This window comes from Acipenser ruthenus, chromosome 12 (genome assembly GCF_902713425.1).
Source record: "Acipenser ruthenus chromosome 12, fAciRut3.2 maternal haplotype, whole genome shotgun sequence".
NCBI classification, from domain to species: domain Eukaryota; kingdom Metazoa; phylum Chordata; class Actinopteri; order Acipenseriformes; family Acipenseridae; genus Acipenser; species Acipenser ruthenus.
In genome coordinates this window covers 13,491,049-13,510,896 of record NC_081200.1, presented here as the reverse complement: position 1 = coordinate 13,510,896, position 19,848 = coordinate 13,491,049, and the positions used below count along the sequence as shown (strand labels likewise).

Here is a 19,848-nt window from a genome sequence, read left to right as displayed (position 1 = left end):
AGGGTGGCTGTCCCCTAAAACTATATCCTTAATTGGCAGCTGTTTTTTAGTTAATGAGATATTAAAATTAGAAGCAGGACACCTTTGTTCATTAATTCATGGGGGAATAAGCCCCATATGACCACATTTTGCAGGACGGGGAATCACCCTGGATTGTTTTAAACAGCATGTGGTTATCCCAGGATTAGCCCTAAAAATAAGTGGTTGCTCAGTGCTGTAAAATACTCAAACCACATCATTGACTGTGAGTAATTTATTTTGCTTTTGTGATATGCAATCTCTTCTAAAAATGGAAATTGCTTTGTCATTTATAGGGACTCAAAACCTTTGATTGAAGGCATTTATCAAATATTTACAACCAGGAGATCACAGAAAACAAGGCAATACATTTAACATATGGTTGACAAACTTTGCATTTACTTTTAATGACGAAAAATACTTTCTGTGGTTTACTGGCATGTAAGAACATCTGTAGTAGCTATTGTACTTGTCCTATTTTAGTAATCTGAAAATGAAATGAAAAAGCCAGCAGACTTAGCACTGAAAATACATATACATGTATTGTTGTGTTTTTTAAAGGCAAAGCGTGCTGCTAGTAAAGCCTGCTTTTTTATCCCAGAATAGAAAGGGAACAAGTGGGCTACCCTTTCTTGAACCTTATTGTCAACAATGAGAATCCAAACACAGCAGAAATCCCTACCAGGTGCCTCTGATGGAGCATCTTGAATAGATTAGGATTCATCAGCTCAATGTCTGGCCACTTAAGAGTCATTTTCCTTGTATTACTAATATAGAGTTTTAGGCTGTTGTTTCAGTCCATCCCTTGACCTTTCTGTACTTCCACGATTGAGTTAAACAAACACAAGTGCTCAAATGGAAGACGAAAAAAAATAAAAAATCAAGGGAAGCCATCAACACCAACCAGCAAAGACATCTTTCCACACAACAGTGCTAGCTAGCTAGTTGGAGCATTCAGACAAAGAACCATACCAGACATGTGCACTCCAAGCATTTTGGAGATTATTATTATTTTTTTATTATTATATTTTAAGTTATTAATTTCCATTATATAAAATCTGATTTTGTCTTATAGAAGTGCAGTAGCGGTATAGAGAAAAAGTAGCTTTCTGAGAAGCAGATTCATAACTTAACAAAAATCTCAGTTCCAATATTGAAAATAATGTTTTTTTTAAACCATCTCTATCCCATTAATAAAACTTTTTTTTTTTTTAACCCCTGTTCCATTCCACAGAAATCCACAACACAGTGGAACAAAGTACTAAATTGTAGTTTGTGTTCGTGAGTCACTGCATCTTTAAGAGATGGATTCGATACATTAAGTGCCCTACAACTCCACGCATGTTGCTGTGATGCACATGAAAGCTGTTATTTTAACAGGCAACGGTTATACTGAAGATAGGGATAAAGCATACAGAAAAATGCCATGTAGGTAGATGATGTTGTGATACTGGTTAAATACACAGACATCAGTACCAAAAAAGACAATGACCCTGATGTACTATTCCACAACACACTTTGTTCAGCCTCCATAAACAGGAAATTAAGAGAAAAAAAAAAAGCTTGGAAAAAAAGCATATTTCTAAGGTCATTTAAAATGCCCCCAACTCTTCAGTTTTAATCACTGTTGCTAAATTGCCTACTTGTTTGTTTGTGTTTTTATTTTTGCACTTTTTTTTCTCAAGGGCTTTTATCTGGTTGCTTGATCTGTATTTGTCTCAGTGACAGATTCAAATAAAGGTTTGGTTACTGAATTTGATATGGATAACATATGTATGAGTCTTATTGGACATATGGGGTTGATTAGGAATGACTGGTGAGATGATGTCACTGCAAAGAGACACTGAATTGACCTCCAAATTGACAACCGTTTACTTAGTCACTTACTTATTTAATGCCATTGACACTTTTCATCTTCTCGTGTGGTATGTCATTCATCATTTTTATTCAGACCGGTGTATCCAACTAACATGTGGATTTTATTGAAAAACAGTTTCCTTTCTAAGAAACTTTTAATAAATCTCACTTCCTTATGTCTATAGCATTCACAGCACATAGGAAAAACCCCTTGGAGCAAATATATCAGGTTTGTTTTCCTCAAATATCTAAGTGCCAGTGTTAAATAAAACATCTGAAACACCTGCCATATCACTGTCAGTAAGGTGTGGGGCCACCATGGACAGAACCATCCATAAACTACAGCTTCCTCACATTAGATTTTCTGATGTCTGTTTATTTTATTGATTTGTTTTTTGTCTCCTCAAATGTTTGCCTTCAGTTTTTTGTTTTTTTTTGCAATTACTCAAATGGTGTTCTTTTTTTTAAATGTATTATTATTATTATTATTATTATTATTATTATTATTATTATTATGAAGTATGTGTTAAGAAGCTCTGGAGTTGCTCTTCAGTTCTAGTTGTCTAGGCTACCCAATATATCTTTATAGAAGAGCCAATACCACTTTGGATCATGTTGTCTTGGTTACCAACAATACACTGCTGTGCACTAGATGGAGGTGGCAGTTATTAAGACATATTGGCTAATATAGCTTACATTATACACAGTATGTCTGTTGTGTCCAATTCAGACTGAAGAGCAGCACCTGAATTCATTATCAAAGCACCTTAGCATAGCTGTATACAAAACAACACAATATTTGAGTGATTAAGATTAAGTAAGAACCACTGAAAATCATTGCAAACATTATGAAAGGGGACTGTATTGAAGCTTTGATTTGAAGCTACTTACTCTTTAAAATGAACCCAAGGTATACATCCATTTCAAATAAGCTGCAGCGAACAATCAGTTTCAAAAGGAACAATCAGGAACAATCACCTTTGATGGCACACAACACATCTATTTTAACTTTCTTTTCCTCCACCTCCTGTTTGTACCAGAAAATGGCAGATAAGTCACTTCTCTGATACAGCATGGCAGCTCTGCCATGTTACTTTTGCTATTTAAGCTGCAATTTACTGTTGCTGAGGGGGAAAAAATCATTCAGTTGATTTCAGTGTGTGGGGTTCTTTTTTTGCTGCTTTATTGCCACACACTCAAATGATATTCATGTAAGAGCTCAGATAAATTAAATATAGTATTCATAAAGTTACAGTAATAACAATGCTGAAAAGCAGTAGCATTACAATTGCACTGCTATATATAAGATTTAGCTATTAAAAAATCACCTATTTTTTGTGTTAACTAGCAAAGGCCTTCACTCTCTAGGGCAGTGGTTTTCAATCCTGGTCCTCGCATGCCTCTACCGGTCCAGGTTTTTGTTTTAAACAGAAACCATATATGTTTTAAAAATGCACTTTAAAAAAAAATACAATGCAAAAAACAAGACCGCTGGGGATACTTGAGTGCCAGGTTGCCCTATTAAATGAACTGAATCTCCAGCAAAAAAAAAAACAACTAGAAACAACATGAGTTTTTATTTTATTTTTCATTTTATTGTGCCTGTACTGTTGTAAAAGCGATTTTACAATGATAGTGCCACGCTCACCTTTGTTTATAGCAGCTGCATTCAAACAAAGGAGGTGGGCTGCTGGTGTAAAGTGGTTGTTTACACAAATATCCAAATCCATTCATGAAGCCAAGGCTTTCAAATCAATTTTCTCCCTATGATGTGAAATAATCCTGTTTTACAAGTCTCTGCAGAGAATCTTTAAAATCAGCCTGGTTTGTATTCGAATGTCACCCTAGAATTCACCATTTCCGGTTACTGCTTTACTTAAAGTGGATGTTGCTGAACTGTAGAGTGCAAATGCATTGGTTACTTTTTGTGTGCAAAACTATAATAGACCTCCTACCAGGTTACTTTGGCTCTCTATCAGAGGTATACAGTTGTGTGTTCAAGTGAGAATGTCTGGGCGTAGTAGTATAAAAAAAGCAAAAATAGCAGAAGAGGGTCAAGTGAGGTAGAGGATGCATAACGTTGCAAATATTGCTGCATTGAAGAACATAGTGAAAAAGAAGCGACACATTAAACTAAAACAAGAAAGTGAAGTGAGAGACAAGCAATCCATTTATGTGGCTTTTACACATGTTTTAATAAAAAGAGAGCGCAGAATGACTGTGTTAATGAGTTTGTCAGAGCGCTGTGCTTTGCTGGACAGCCACTGTTTATTGCAGAGGTATGTATTGGTGACTTAGTGCGACAGTACTGTCCATCAGCTAAAAGACTTAATCGTAAATATTTGACAGAAAATTGTGATTTTTGATGCGTCTCCCGATGGCTTGCACCGCCCAGTTCTGTCAATTTTCTTTTCTTTTTATGATTTCAAGGTGAATATACCTGGCTTATTTTGTGCTGATGTCATGTTCTTACCTTCTGTAGCTATTACTTCCGTCAGCACAGCGATTGCCCAAGTGTTCGAAAGTACCAGCCAACTTGGGAAAATGTGCCTTCGACTTGCACAGAATCTGCTTCATCATACACGCAGGGACTTTAAACTTAACCAGAAACCAGAACTGCTATGCATCATATTCCATATGAAAAGTGTGTATACTGAGATTTTTTCCCCCGATTTTTACCGATGTTTCAATTTAAAACTATTTTTTTCACTATTTTAATATATGTAAAATAAAATTCCCGGAAATGTTTTTTAAAGATAAAAACCAAAAACGCGGAACACTATTTATGAAGTAACTTAACCATCATCATTTCTCATTGGTCCATAGGGTAGCTCCCAACAATGGATTTTGATGGCACGTTTTTGTTTATTTGTTTTCATATGAATGAAGACAGCTAGTACGACTTAATAGGAACTACTTTTTTTATTGCAGCAGGGAAAGAGTGAAATACTGTAACAGACTGACTGTCATTATGTACCCACCTTGGTCATATATTCAACTGTTTAACTAAGAGTGTACCACTGCAGCACAGACTATCCATATCCAAAAGAAAACAGTCAAGGTCTAACATGTTTGTGATGATGATGTTAAAGAAAATGTAAAAACACCTGTTTAGCCTTGATGTACCACAAAGGCAGATACCATTTAAGCATTTGGAGGTCAACAGTTAAATATGTTAGAGTTGAATTACTGTTTGGCATGGCAAAGTACTGCCAGCTTTTCACACATAGTAATGTATTGTTTTAAAAGCATTTTGAACTAAAACATAGTCAGAAACAAACCTACATTATAATTGGCAAGTATATACAGGCTGGCACAGAAATGAACACTCTTTTCCACAGGATAGTTGCCTTGCACATGAAGTAAGCAAATATGATGAAAGAGAGATACTGGGAGGCTGAGAAACAAGGACAATCTGATAGAGGAACAGAGGAGTGGAGAGGGGTCAGGGGAAAAGACAGAACAATCAGGGGAATGCCAGACAGAGACGGTGGGGTGAGGAGACAGAGACAAGGAGAGCTTTGAGAGACAAGTGAGAGACTGATTTGGCTAGACAGTAGCCTGTACGATGCAGAAAACCCTGTGATATTTACTATTTAAACAAATCCTCCATACCAGGGCAGTAACATCATCATGAAGGCTCTGCATCTGGTTCTCAAGCTGTGCTGTTCACTTGCACTACATCCAGTGATAACACACTACGCTCTTTCAGTCTCCCTATTTCTCTCCCAAAGATGAGCCCCAGGGCCCGATTCACTGCGTTTTACCCCATACTGTATTAAAAGACAAATCCAAAACTTCAAAAAAGAACATTTTTTAATTTAAAACAGACCCACTTGTGGACATTAAGAAGTATCAATACCGTCAAGCTCGTTTTTGCAGTGTATGCACTCGGGAATAAGGCTGTATATCTAATAGATTCAAAATGTATGTGTAAACAGTTGTTTACTGTTTAAACTATCATACATGCTTTTCAGTGAAAAAGTAGCCATGACATATATAGCAATCTTTTAATTTGCTTTTGTATTTATTTAAAAGATTACATGTATTTCCACTTACAGTGTTCAAATACAGTGGTTTACAATGGATCAAATCCAATCGATGCAATATATTTATAAAATGGTACTTGTTTTGGGTTAAATGTTTAGTAAAATACTGTGTTTCTGTGATACTGTTTAAACATTTAAAGCTTTAAAGCCTGGCTAAATGAAATGAGTTTGGTGCCCCTAATGAACATCACAAAAACAATTGCACATAAATTCAGCAGAACTGGCAGGCCGGCCTTGACAGAGGACCAGGCCTGAGTGGTACAGAGTGGACTGTTCAGTTCAGGACTGAAGCGCTATCATATTTGACATTTTCCGAATAAGTTAATAAGCAATTAAACAAATCAAGCAAGGGGCAATTAGGGCTGTTGGTTCGGTTGGGTTTTGTTCACTACCTATTCTTTACAAGGGGATACTGCATCTTCCCTGTACAGAGACCAGCTGGAAGGAAGGAATAGTCAAGAATAACAAAGTGAACTAACAAGAAGATATACAAAAGAAAGACCGCCTGTGTATTGAGTTCCAGAGAGGTTTTTCTTTTTCATCTCCAAATAGCACATATTCCATGTTCTCACCAGCTGTGGATCCTAATCCTCCTTCACAATTAATTGCTCCACTCCAGGAGAATTCAGAAACTCTTTTCTTCACCATGCTTTATTCCACACTGTCTGTCTGAGTCAACTCTGAAAGGCACGTCTTTACTGCAGGGACACAAGATTTCTCCCCCTTGAGACCTGCTTCCCAGTACTTCACCAAGTGAGCCAGATACACATGCATGATTGAAGACGTTGTCGGAACATTTGTCATAGTTTCTATTCGCTTTACTAAATGCTTGGGCTACTCTTTGCAGCAGCTTTATCAGCCAAATTGGACATATATATTTAGTGACAGCGAGGGTGGCAGTACAACAAGGGTCATTAAAAACTTGATAAGCTACAACCACTGCTAGATAGCAATCAAACGAATGTATTTGACAGTACAATAATGATAAAAACATGTTCTGTACAACAACATAAAGGATAGCATGTCAAAGACAAAGCCGTTAATCTTGCTGGTGGTAGGTTCGGGTGAACTGGAAGATGGCAGGGGAACAGCATTGGTTTATATCGGTGAACATCTCTACACCTGGACTTCATTTATATCTACCTATAATTCCTTTGTGTAGAGTATTAAAACAATTTAACATTAGATGTTGTGCTTATTTAGTGGTTATAATGCAGACATGTATTGTATGCTGAAACAGGCTCTCTGATCAAGTGTTGCTGCTTTTCTGTCAGATTATTATTTAAGAAATAAGACAGTAAATGTGTAAGAAAGTAACAGGGTTAATCCGAGAGCACGCTACTGACGGATTGCTGCAGAAATTTAGAAAATCTATAAATACTTTAAAACCTAAAGTGAGAGGTATATTAAATAAATAAATAGAGGTATACTCTTTCCTTCCTTCTCAGTTACTGCTACCTTCTGAATGGTCTGCACAGAGGTAACATGCTGAGGCACCTGACACAGTTTAGTTACTCACTGGTCACAGTTTATGACTCAAGGTGGAGGGCTCATATACTCTTACACAGCCGTTGAAAGACCCCTTTTATAAACATGAGAGGAAACACAGTTTAAATTTGAATTCTGTTTAAAGAGCTTTCACAAAATTAAATCTTTGGTTGACACTTTAGTAGTTTCTGGATATACGGGCAACACATATTAATTATAGAATATATTTTTTCTTTTTCTTAGCTGAGCAAACAAATGTCACCTGAGCAATTTCCAAATACAGTTAACTCAAATATAAATGTTTTTTTTTTTTTTTTACAAACTTGGTTAAACATGTTTGTTTGTTTGTTTGTTTGTTACTCAGCAACTGTGGTTTTTGTAATCATTGGGTGTCTCGCTAAGTTTTCTGAATGTCATGAAAACTAGTTGAGGCAATTAATTTTATTTTTTCAAAATAAACCCATCATATTAAAAATGTAAAATATGAAAAAAGAGTCTTTACATGTGATTGAGGCTTCTGGTAATATTCCACTAAGAGGGTACAGGAAAAGTTTGGGAAAGAGAAGAGGTTGTTTGGTCTATCAATGACCATCTCTTCATAGCACAGCACTGGTCACTACTAAGTGAATCTACTTTTGTAGCACAGAATGTAAATGTTTTGTTAATGTTTGTAATTCTTAGATAATACTACCTGGTAGGCTATTCCATGAATTTATTTTAAAAAGTGCGTCCTACCTGTTCTAAACTTACTTTTACTCAGCTTCTGTTTACTCTCTTGTCCTATTCTGTGCTAAACTCTCTGTGCTGAGCAGTAACTTGGGTTAACATTTATCTGCAGTACAACATTTTGGATTGTATACACTTCAACTAAGTCGCCCTTTCCATAGTATTGGCTGAAGACATGTAATTATTTTAACTTGTCCTCACAGCTCATGCTTTTGAGTCTATGCCCTTCTCTGTACCTTCACAGGGGCAATAATGTCTCTTTTGTAGTAACGTAACCAAAACCGGACACAGTATGGAGTAGTGGTTAGGGCTCTGGACTCTTGACCGGAGGGTCGTGGGTTCAATCCCCGGTGGGGGACACTGCTGCTGTACCCTTGAGCAAGGTACTTTACCTAGATTGCTCCAGTAAAAACCCAATTATATAAATGGGTAATTGTATGTAAAAAAAATAATGTGATATTGTAAGTCGCCCTGGATGAGGGCATCTGCTAAGAAATAAATAATAATAATATTTGACACATCTGATAGATTATTGGAAATAAATTCAGTTTCCCTGAATTGCCAGAATTGACCATGAGCTGTACTGACAAACTAATTTTTGTGTGACATGTCTGTTAAGGCTATCCCAGTTTTTCTTGGTCTAATTTTGAGAAGACATACATTTGGCTTATTCTTTATTTATAGCTGTTTGAGCCACACTACAAGAAGATGTATTGAATTAAACCAGTTGCTGAAATGGCTTGCTGCCATGTGAATAACATTTCATCAGCAGTAGACTTGGTTTGAATCATGAAATAGTCCACTTAAACAGATATATTTTCTTTGATTTTTTACCACTGTAAAATGAGAGGGAACCCATTATTTCTGAATACTATTACTCAAATATGGTATTCAAGACCAGTTTTCAAGTACCTCTTCATAGATTCACCTTGTCAAAAACAGCAATGATCAAAATACCACTGCCCTATAACCCTATAAATCAAGCTGGTCTTTTCTTCCCAGTGGTGATTTTCAGATCAGTACAATACAATACAAAAGACAGTCGGGAGCTTCACAATTCAGCACATTTCTGAGGCTCGTTGTAGTAAAGCTAGTTATGGTAATGGAACAATGCTTAGGTCTGCTCATAATTCAGATATATTGTGATAGCAATGTATTGTCAAACACATTTGTTTAAACACATACAAAGTTTACTTTAAATACAATACTGTAGCAGCCTTTTTTTTAACCCACTCTTGTACATTGGGATCACAGCACCACCAGTACAGACAACACAATGGATAAGGAACCAGCGATTCTAGTACAGTAGCACATTTAGTACTGATAAGGTATCATGGTACTGCAATGGATTAACAGGGTATTCATTGTGATATCATTGGTATGTTTCCAGTTTCCACTGTAGCTGTTTTGCTGTGCCACTGGATTCACAATAAAAGATAATTTGGTAACAGGGAGTGGCAGATATAGATGTCTCCCAATGCCTCAGCATGTGGTTCTCAAGGGGGTTTGTATTTGGATTTGAAGGCATTTAAAGATATCTGATGATATAGCCCAATAGACTAAGAATAACACGCTCCCTGACCACATTAGTGTCAGATTCCATTGGAATCCATGGTGCTGTGCACTAACAAGGTCAAGACAGGTCTTCCAAGTTACAGTCTTACAGAATGCCCTGAAGCTGAGCACAGGAATCAGTAGCTATATAAAAATATGAGAGTGTGTACAAGGGTTTTAATATCAAAAGCGGCCAGACATGGATAGAAAATTCTTCCCTCCCATTGTCCTGTGCTGTACAGTATGTCCTGGGTAGTCGTTGTGGACAGACAATATAGTTTTTCACATTTATTTGACATTCAAGCAGGCTCTATTGTTTTGGAGTTTGAAGTTGAAGCAAAAAAGTGTGTTCAATTTAGTAGTGGTTTAAAAAAAAAAAAGTTATCAAAGAGTAAATCAACTTGCATAAATAATATTTTTTTTCATAATAAAAATAATAATAATAATAATAATACCAACCTAAAATAAGTCTTCCCCTATAGGTTTAAATGGACGGAAAGTGAAATTCGTGTTGAGCAGATGTGACCACAATTTCAATTTCACAACCCAATTATTATTTCTTTATCTGCACGTTAGGTGGAGCGTCAATTGATCAGGCAATTGTATTATTGAGTTATATAACACACAAAAAGCCACAAGATTAATCTTGTGCCAAGACCTTGAATGACTCCAATGTCCAGTTGGGTCAGTGACAAAAAAACACTTGCTCTGCTGTGAAGGGATCTCTTTTTAGCTCTATTGCTTTTTAATTACAGTCCTCCCGATCACACATGCTCAAGTGAAGTTATCAGTCATGTAACCAAAAGTATTTCTGTTATGAGCACCAGCCAGGTTGGTTGTTTTCCCATTTCAGGTTTTGTTTTGTACTAAAAACTTTTAAAAGCTAACAAAATAGCCAACCGCGTGGCAGCTACGTATTCAAATGCCTTTTTTCTAGCTCTTTTTGTGGTTGTTGTTTTTAGCTCTTTAGTCTTCTGTGCAACACGCAGACACAGAGCCATCAGACTCCATGAAATTCCTTCATAATCCTAACCTGAACATCACCTGTCATTCAGTCCTGGGCCTTTCTCCAGTCCATACTGTAATATTGAACTGCGTGTCATGTCGACAAACACACAAACCTAGGCCTCCAGAAGTGAAAGGCAGGAGGATCTAGTGAAAGTCAACTGTACCAGAGCCCCTCTTTCTAGCTCATTTCTAAGAGTAAGGAAAGGGAGAAATGGATACCTGTGTGTTTCTACACCAGCCATTTATAGGGATCCCACAGCACCATCCCTTGGCAGACACAGCTACGCTGTTAAGAGACAACTAGGAGTCTGCCAGAATCACATAATTGGAAGCTGTCTTTATTTCCATGCCCGCTCTTATTACACACACATATTTAACATAATATGATGCTAGAAACCACACATAAAATGTACTATTTCTGGCTACTATCAGTAGCCAGATTCATTTTTGTGTGTGAGGGGGTTTGTACACAGGAGGTGTACCTGGCGGTGACTTTCTTGTTGTGCAGTATTTGTGAGTGTGTGTTAGACTAAAAATGTTACAAAGCAGCTCAAAGACCTTTTTGCTATTGCTTTTTTAACATTGCTAGTGCGTCTAGGCCTCTGGTTAAAGTTTACAGAGACAAATCTGTTTTTGCATACTGTTGGTAAAACTCACTGTGGAATCATTAATCATATCCCCCAGTGAAATCGTTTTATTTGAGCAAGCATGAATGACATCTACTGTCATGGACACGTTGAACTTTAGAAGTCAGCTAATAAAAGTGCTTTGAAACACGCTTCCATCTGTCAGTAAAGCCTTTAAAATAAGAAAGAACAGATTATTATTATTATTTTAAAAGGTGTATTAAGATGCAAAAGTCACTTGAGTAAAAAAAGAACACAATAATTATATCCCTTTTCTTTTCTTCTTCCATGCAAAGTGAAATCAAATTCAAATAGTTCCCAAGATAAAAAGCTGCACTACCTAGTGTAACTTAGCACACCAGAAATCATGCATAAGGACAGACCATGATATTCATAGTATGTGGAATTAACTTCCTGATTAAAAACTGAAGAGACAATTGATTCATTGTTTGATCACAGTTTGATCACAGTTAAAAACACAGCCAAAGGGACAGAATAAAAAATGATCTTAATACTGTAGAGTTGGCCCTACAAATGGGGGATTGTCAAATCCATCACCACTAAACTCCCCAAAGAAACTATATGCTGAACCAGAGTTGTAATGACTTGAGTCAGTGACTCAACTCGAGTCAGACTCGAGTCGCAATTTCCGGTGAGTCGACTAGACTCAAGTCCCTGCAAGAAAAGACTTGACTCGACTTGATTCCCTGCTTAAAAGACTCGACTTGACTCATAATCTTTATGATAAAATAAATTACACCACCAGTTTCGTTTTCAATAGCCAAACTAAAATAAGCGGTCTAAAATAACTGAAATCATTGTTGGTCTTTTTTAATTATTTCTTACCAAGTATCAATAAGAAATTACTTATTTGGTGGGTAAATCAATAGATTTTTATTTAAGCAAGTTTAAAACTTAAATGTGGTAGAAAAAATAGGGGTTTAGTGTTTGTTGTCTGGTTTAATGTATATTGATCTAAAGTTATACTATGTTCAAAAAAAATGTTTTAGAAAACAAAAAAGAACTGGCAAAAAAGCCATATTTTGCTAAAATTGTTAGTTGTTTTCAAAAGTCAAACTACCACTTGGGAATCCAAACTCATGTACAAGCTTATTGACTTTAAAAAAAACTGCACGTAATAATGCATGCTGGATAGATGTTTTAGAGTTTTAGTTAAAAACGTTTAGCTTTTTTAAAGAATAAATGCATAAAAATGAAAATGGGCAGACTACAGCAGCATGGTTTTGGGAATAGGTACAATCAACATTGCCGGAGGTTGAGGATGGAACAGCGTTATTTTCAATGAATTTTTAAGAAGTGGTCTGTGAATTTTGTTATTGTGGGTGAACAAGTCAATTATTACACTGGTAAAAATAACAAAAATTACTTATTTTGTAACACACATTATTTTGCTAAACTCTTAGCCTTTCAAGATACATTTCTTTCTGTAATATTAAGCAAATTAGGTTGAGTTTATTGATTTTGAACTGGAGCATATATGTATGTAATGGTTTTAAAACTCTGATTTTGCCTCAGTTGCATTACTTGGACTGTTTTCCTTTGTAAATGCTATGTTTAAGGCCTAGAAGCAAGATCTCTATATCAAATATCAAATTATGGTGAACATCAGTGGGGCAAGTATGAGCACATTATTGTGCATCTCAATTTTGTATTTTTAATTGAAATGTTCTTTTCTTTTTACTTGTAGATTCCTAATCTCCTGTAAAATTAATCTGATTAAATCAAACTATCTCAAACTGTCAGAACTAATGACTCGAATTGACTCGAGCCAGATAGATGACTCGAGCTTGGCATGTCAAAGACTCGACTCTTACCCCCCTGTGACTCGACTCGAGTCCCAATTTTTGTGACTCAATTACAACACTGGGCTCTACACTACTGCCATTTACCAACACTATGCTATCAAGCTGAATAACAAGAAACAGACAGCTGCCCTTTGTACACAACAGGATGCTCAGTGCTTCTGTGACTAAATTCCAGCACAAACATTATGGAACATGGTGATCTGGGACAAAACCTCTCCTTTGCTGGATAGAGAGCCAAAATAAAACAATAATAACTAACAATTTTACAAGATTAATTTGAGCATTTCTGGAATGAATACACTCTTTAAGAATATCAGTGTAAAGTAGACCACTATGTCTAATGTCATTGTTTTAGGGTTACCATCAGCAGTCAGTACTGCACTACGTGATGTTTTTAATTGTTCTGGATGCATGTGCACCCATTTCTCATTAGTTACTGCTCCTAACTCCCACAAAAAAGTTTGGAGTAGAACTTGATGGTGCATTGCTCATCATGGGTTTGCGTATTACAGAGTACAATTCTATTTCAGTGTCTGTCTTTATTTTTTTAGCTTAACAAACAAACTCATTACACAAGTTTCCTGAAGGGAAATAGGACAGCTACAGACCATGTGGCAGACTAACTCCAAAGTAATTTTGACAACAAAAAAAGAGAGAGCTGACTTTTAGCTAGAAGCATGAATAACCGTTCAGTCCAAGCTAAACCAAACAAATAACTAAAATTGTTTTGAAAACTGAGTGCCAAAATGTCTCGTACAAAAGGGCTTTATGAAGCGGTGACACAAGTAAAAACCTTATCCCTGTTGCACACTTCCAGGCTGCTTGGCTAACAATTTGGTTCATTTAAGGTAGAAATGAAACTCTGGCCAGACACATGCAGACTGGTATGCACTGTATAAATGTACCATGGCTTCATCTATAGCGCCCTTGTATGCAATCCAAGCAATACTTTTCCATTAAAAATAGAAGGGGACAAAGAATGCTATGTGCTATTTATAACAATTTAAAAGTGTAATGACAGCATTATTGCCATTCCCCTATTCGTTTATGTCGATATTTTAGTTTTTGAGGCTTAATTTTATCTTTGTGTAACCCACTTTTCTTTGCCACTAAATTATACTTTAACTTCCTGTGTTGCAGACAATAGCATTTACCTCACTATCTATGCACAGCATACAATACTGGAATCCCAGACAAACACATGGAATGGCAGTGCACTATATTTTAGATAAGATTTATGGAAACAGTTTCATAACTTTGTAAACTTTTACCTTTCATAAAAGTCAGTTACCATGGAATGACCCCTCAAAAAACCAAAAAAAAAAACCTCTGGCCTGGCTTATGTCGCTTTTATTTATACGGTTCATGTACATGCTTTATATTTAGAAACTGTCCCCTTTTTTGCAGTTTGAAGTTAGTAACATTTTATAGATACATTTCTTGTATTGTGAGGTTGCAACTTTCAAAAGTCCAGCCTCATTTCTGAAACAGAAGACTTAGCTTCACCTCACAGTGCAGGTGTGCCCGTTTCAATAATGTACTCATGTATTAGATTTCTGAGAGATTGTGTCAAATACCGTATTAAATATCACCACGCTGCCCTTTCAAATGCCTGAAGTCAAAAAAGACTTAAAAAAAAAAAACTAAAAGAAAAATGGTTTTAAATGCCATGACATATGGCACTTTAAAGGTTTTCATCTTAATTGAATTGCATCTAAATTTGGTTCTTCATCAAAATAAAAAGTATGTAGGCAACTATTGAACAAAACCTTACCTGAGCATAAGTGGTGCATTGTGAATATGAAAAATGATAGTACCTCTGCTGTGTGGAAATATGCAGTTACTATGACAACGTAATTTTTTTCTAAAGAAACAGATTCCCTACAATGAAAACTGGCACACTGGGACAATGGGGAAGGGTGTGTACTGTACAATCCTCTGCAGTGTGCTACCAGATTTTGAATTTAATTACTTACGCAATAGTGAAGAGAAAACTGTTCTTATTTGGACATTTCAGAGTTGTGTTTTTTCTGTCTAGACTGTGTTTCGATCTTTGAAAGAATTACCCGAGACTGAATTAACTGCCCCTGAAGTCAAATATAAATCAACAGTGATCTTATTTCTTCAGTTGAAGACCTTGAGAAAGACTTTTGTCAAATAATTTCACAAGATGTTATATAAAAGTAATTTGGATTAAAACTTTAGGGGTTCCCTTGTGTTTTATGAAAAATGCAGTCAATATATATAAAAAATAATAATAACCTGCACTGTAGTGTACAGTCAGCCAGCCCCTAATTCACAGCTTACCTGGCACATCTTGCTCGTTGGACCTTGGGCTGCTCCTCGCTCTGCGCTCTGCTTTCTTGATGCCTGGACTGCCTCCTCCACTGCCGCCCGCCCCACCATGGCTCTTGCCGTAGCCATTGTACATTGTACAGGAGGTTATGTGGGATTTGTAGATGGACGACGACGGACTGTTGAGTCGGTTCTGCCGGTCCAGCTGTCTCTCTTTAATCTTCTTGTGCTGTGGTTTGCTGTACTGATCCTCCCGGGTAATGTAGCTGGACATTCCATAGAATGGTAAGATTTCTTAAAAAAAAAAATGGTAAAAGAATTTATCTTCAAACTCTGCTATGGTTTAGAAAGCAAAATGGACATATAAAAAACAGAAATCGCCCCAAGATTATTATTATTTTTCAAATTTTTCAAGGTTAGTCCTTAGAAGTCCTTAAAATATTTTTAAACTTGCAGGGTACGCCACACCTTCAAGTAAATGTTCATGAAACTTCTGGTAACACTTTACTAAGGAGCCTCATTTAAAGGTACTATTCGCTACACTGGCAAGATAATCAAGCTGCATCACGTTAAGTCACAAGCTCAGTTACGTGTAGAACATCTTGCAATCAGCTACCGAGAGCCAATTCTCTCTTATTTGGCCATACATCTCGCATCATTAAGGTCATTGGCCAGGAGTAACTGTCCAGGCCAATCATTTAGGATGTATAGAAATGATATTCCGTCGCTTGCTATAAAAACATCACTAGGCACGACTCATTAGATTATTGTTTCAAGTTGATCCAATCTTTCACTGAAGCATGACAGGCCAAACAGATTAGCAGGTCTAAATACACTCTGCATTCAAGTCAGCTTCACCTTGCTTTATTTTATTGACAGGTCAACTTTTGAACACAACGTTGGCATATCTGTAAAGAAGACACAGAAAGCTCTTATGGGGAATTAAACAGAGAAGCTAGTTCCAGTGGTCTAGTTTAGTAGAGAATGCCTTGCTTGAACCTTGCTGAGTTCAAACGATGTGATGAAAAATAAAGCCAAATATCCAGAATGATATGAAATTGTATTTTATGGTCTTGCTTGACCTTTGTGTGGGGGCTTAATACAGACAGACAGGTTAACATGTTTTTTATTCTATTTTATTCTGTTTTCACCAAAAATACTGAAATACAGGTTTCCCATCTCAATGCTAACAGCTGCAGAAATACATTCATATTTAGAAAAAAAATGATTTCATAGCTAAAAAATGTAAATGTAATTGAACCCACAGTTACTTTTGGTATTCTCTTACCTTGCTCCCCATATATTGTGGGGGGGAGGTGATGCTGTTGAAAAAACTGAGGGGGCATGTCTCCTGGTCCAGTGACCGGGGGGTAGAAAGCAGTGTGGGAGTTGGGGATGAAGTGGGGGTGGTGGGGTAGGTATGGAGATATGTGGTGTGTGGGGGAGATTGCTGAAGGGTAGCTGGGAGGGTAGCACTCTGGAGACTGTGGTGTCACTACGACCCTTCGCACCCCTGTGTTATCTTCTAGCACCTGCAGAGAGAAAGACAGTCTTTGTTAGTGCTGACATTTTCAATACAATGCAATGCGAGCTGGAGTAATCTGTTTTTTTTTTTATTTCATATGCAGTGTTCATGGATGTTGAACTTACACAAAAATTATTCCATCGCTTAGTCTGAGTCTTCAGAAAGTGTGTTGATGAATCACCAACAAGCCATGGTTTCATTTAAAATGCAAAATACTTTTTGAAATATTCTACCTAAACTGTCTTTGATCTATTGCTGAAGATTTACAGTAGGCCTTGATTCTCCAAGCTTTTTACTCCAAATCTTTTTTTTCTTGCAGAAAGGAACTCTGGCATTAGGGACTTAAAAATAGTCTTACATTGTTTCTTCTTAGTTTTGACATGGTATTTGGTGTAAACAGCTTTGAGAATAGTGCCCTTTATGGTGTCTGTAAACAGATAATGAATTGTATGCATATCTTTTCAAATACAAAAATATTTATTCACCTTAGAGCTTGGAAAAGATTTGAAATCAAGCTTGAAGTCTCAGGAAAACAAAGGTCAGTCTGTGCCATCTGTTTGAACTCAAAAGCCCCTGTTTCTTTAACAGAAATATCAGTCTACATAAGACTGTGTTTTGAGAACGTCAGCTCTGCTTATCTTGGACTTGGCTCATGTTCTGACTTGGTTAGCATTCTCGACCTGAATAGAGAAACTCAAGAGCAGTTTCATCACTTTGCTTTAATTAGGCCAAGGGTGAAAGAAGGCTGAGATGGCTGAGACACACACCTCAATTTGAGTTTTTAATTCTTTCAAGTAACTGAAAGATACAAACTCGCAAGGAAAGCTTTCTTAAACTCAATTCGTGAGCATATATCCCTGTTGATGTTATTGTGATTTCCATTATTCTTGTAGTGGATGTTCTTTTCACTTTCTACCCACAAGTAGAAAGCAGATAAATGCTTAGGCCAATACCTTTTTAATACCTGTTGGAGGCATTAGCCCAATTGTTTTCGTCTACATGAGTTTATTCCAATATGTACTGTAATTCACTCTAACTTTCTTCAGGGATAGAAATAAGACATAGCAGTCTGATCCGTCCCTGATTTTACTACAAGCTTGTTACCTGTACACTTTGGATAATCAAGCTTGTAATAAAATCTGGTATGGGTGAAACTGCTATGCATTAGGAGTCTTATTTCCAGCCCTGTTCTATGTCCTTTCAATATCTGGTTAAATTTAAGTTATGGATAAGGCCCTGTGAAAATCGCAGTGTCACGGGTAAAGTATCATATTTCATGGAATGTGCATGGAACTATTTTATAAATTATGTGTACAGGTTATTACCATTTTTTTAAAACCTCAAATATCAACGTCAAAGTTATTCAAGCACTTTACAATAGGTTGTGAAACGGTGTTGTAATTAACAGCCTGTAGGTAAAGTGTATCTGCAAGGACAGCTTTCAGTTCTAGTATGTCAGATGCATGTTCACCATTTAGGTCTTGCGAAACAAATACCGTGTGTAAATACAGTGACCACTGAAAAGCAACCAGGCTGTTTTACCAATTTCATAATCTCCTGCTTGTGATAATACTCAGCCTGAAGAATTTACGTAACCTTTGGTTGTCCAATTTTTCAAAAGGGATATTTGCGCAAACAAACGCCTCTGTCAGGTCAAAATTTAATGTGTTTCGTGCTTCACGGTTTTCAGAGGACTTTTGGAACATGGAAGTCACCGTTTTTTGTTTCGTTGCAAGTAAAGCAGTCGCAGTACTGCTCCGGATTTCCGCCTTTCTCTTCAGGTGAACACTTGAATCTAAATGCTTGTCAACAGCCTATTCTCGGTAGTGATCTACAGTAACGTTGCAGGATGTACAGAATAGCTCACCTCCATTGCTGTGTAAACTCCTGCTGGATACTGCTTTTCATGATCTGCTGCAGACACATTTTTAGCCTTTTTAGAGACATCCATTTTCTTGTTTACAGTGTGTAGTATTTTAATTTCCCGCCTAGATTGCATATAGTCAATTGACATAATCACTGCACAGCACTGTGCATGGCAAGTAGAACATGCAGGCACAAAGCAGAGCTGTACAGTTTCGTTAATGTGCTTTTTTTGGTATGAAATACAAACAATTATGAAATAACTGATTTTTATTTCTTAAGAATATTGTAAAAAACGCGGTATTGGGCTAATTTCATGATTTACGTGCAGCCTGTGAAATTGTGATTTACACAGGGCATTAGTTATGGAGGACTCCGTAAATGACATAGAGATGAGCACTAGTAGTGGTAAAAATTGAGTGGCAGTAATTATTAAACAATGTACAGTGCTTTTTTTTGTTTAGTTCACTTGGTATTAAAATTACCTTTAGTGGTGCAGTAGAATTTAGTAAAGATGAACAGTAGCTTATCTCCAGTGTGCTCCTGCAACTGAATACAATGCAGAGTGCGGTACAACAGGATATCAGTTCTCTATTGTGCTTGAGTCTTCTAGTTAAATGTACAGTATGACTTATAAAGGGGGTAAAAAAGGTATCCTACAGCTTTTACCATAGTATGTTATGGATTGCTGCTGAGTACAAAGGCTGTGCCATTAGAGGAATCTTGTAAAACAGCTGCATGTACAGTACAGTATGTACTAAGAATACCATATGGGACATTTTAACGTGGCAATATGGCAAATATTTTGAAAAACTGCAAGCAATGTCCAGTACATGCAATCAGCTAGACATGTATGCTGTACAGAGTACTTACAATACACAGAACTTCATAGTATTAGTAGCCAAGAAGCCATGTACAGTATGTTAGTAACATATATCTAGAGCCCCATGAAATTATTTTTATTTGTTATAATTTTTGGTTGTATTTTTCACAATTTTTGTTTTATTTAGTTT

At 36.6% G+C, this 19,848-nt stretch overlaps 1 protein-coding gene across 5 annotated transcripts in view; it reads right to left on the bottom strand.

Moving 5' to 3' along the window:
* Positions 1-19,848, bottom strand: part of LOC117417358 (fibronectin type III domain-containing protein 3B-like) — a 247,917-nt gene that overhangs the window by 89,376 nt on the left and 138,693 nt on the right. For all 5 annotated transcript variants that reach the window (XM_034029463.3, XM_034029464.3, XM_059034586.1 and 2 more), the window contains 2 exons: positions 16,736-16,979; positions 15,460-15,741 (listed from right to left, as the gene is read on the bottom strand). In XM_034029463.3, the coding sequence (XP_033885354.1) occupies positions 15,460-15,741; positions 16,736-16,979 (526 nt within the window). The remainder of the gene's footprint in view (positions 1-15,459; positions 15,742-16,735; positions 16,980-19,848) is intronic.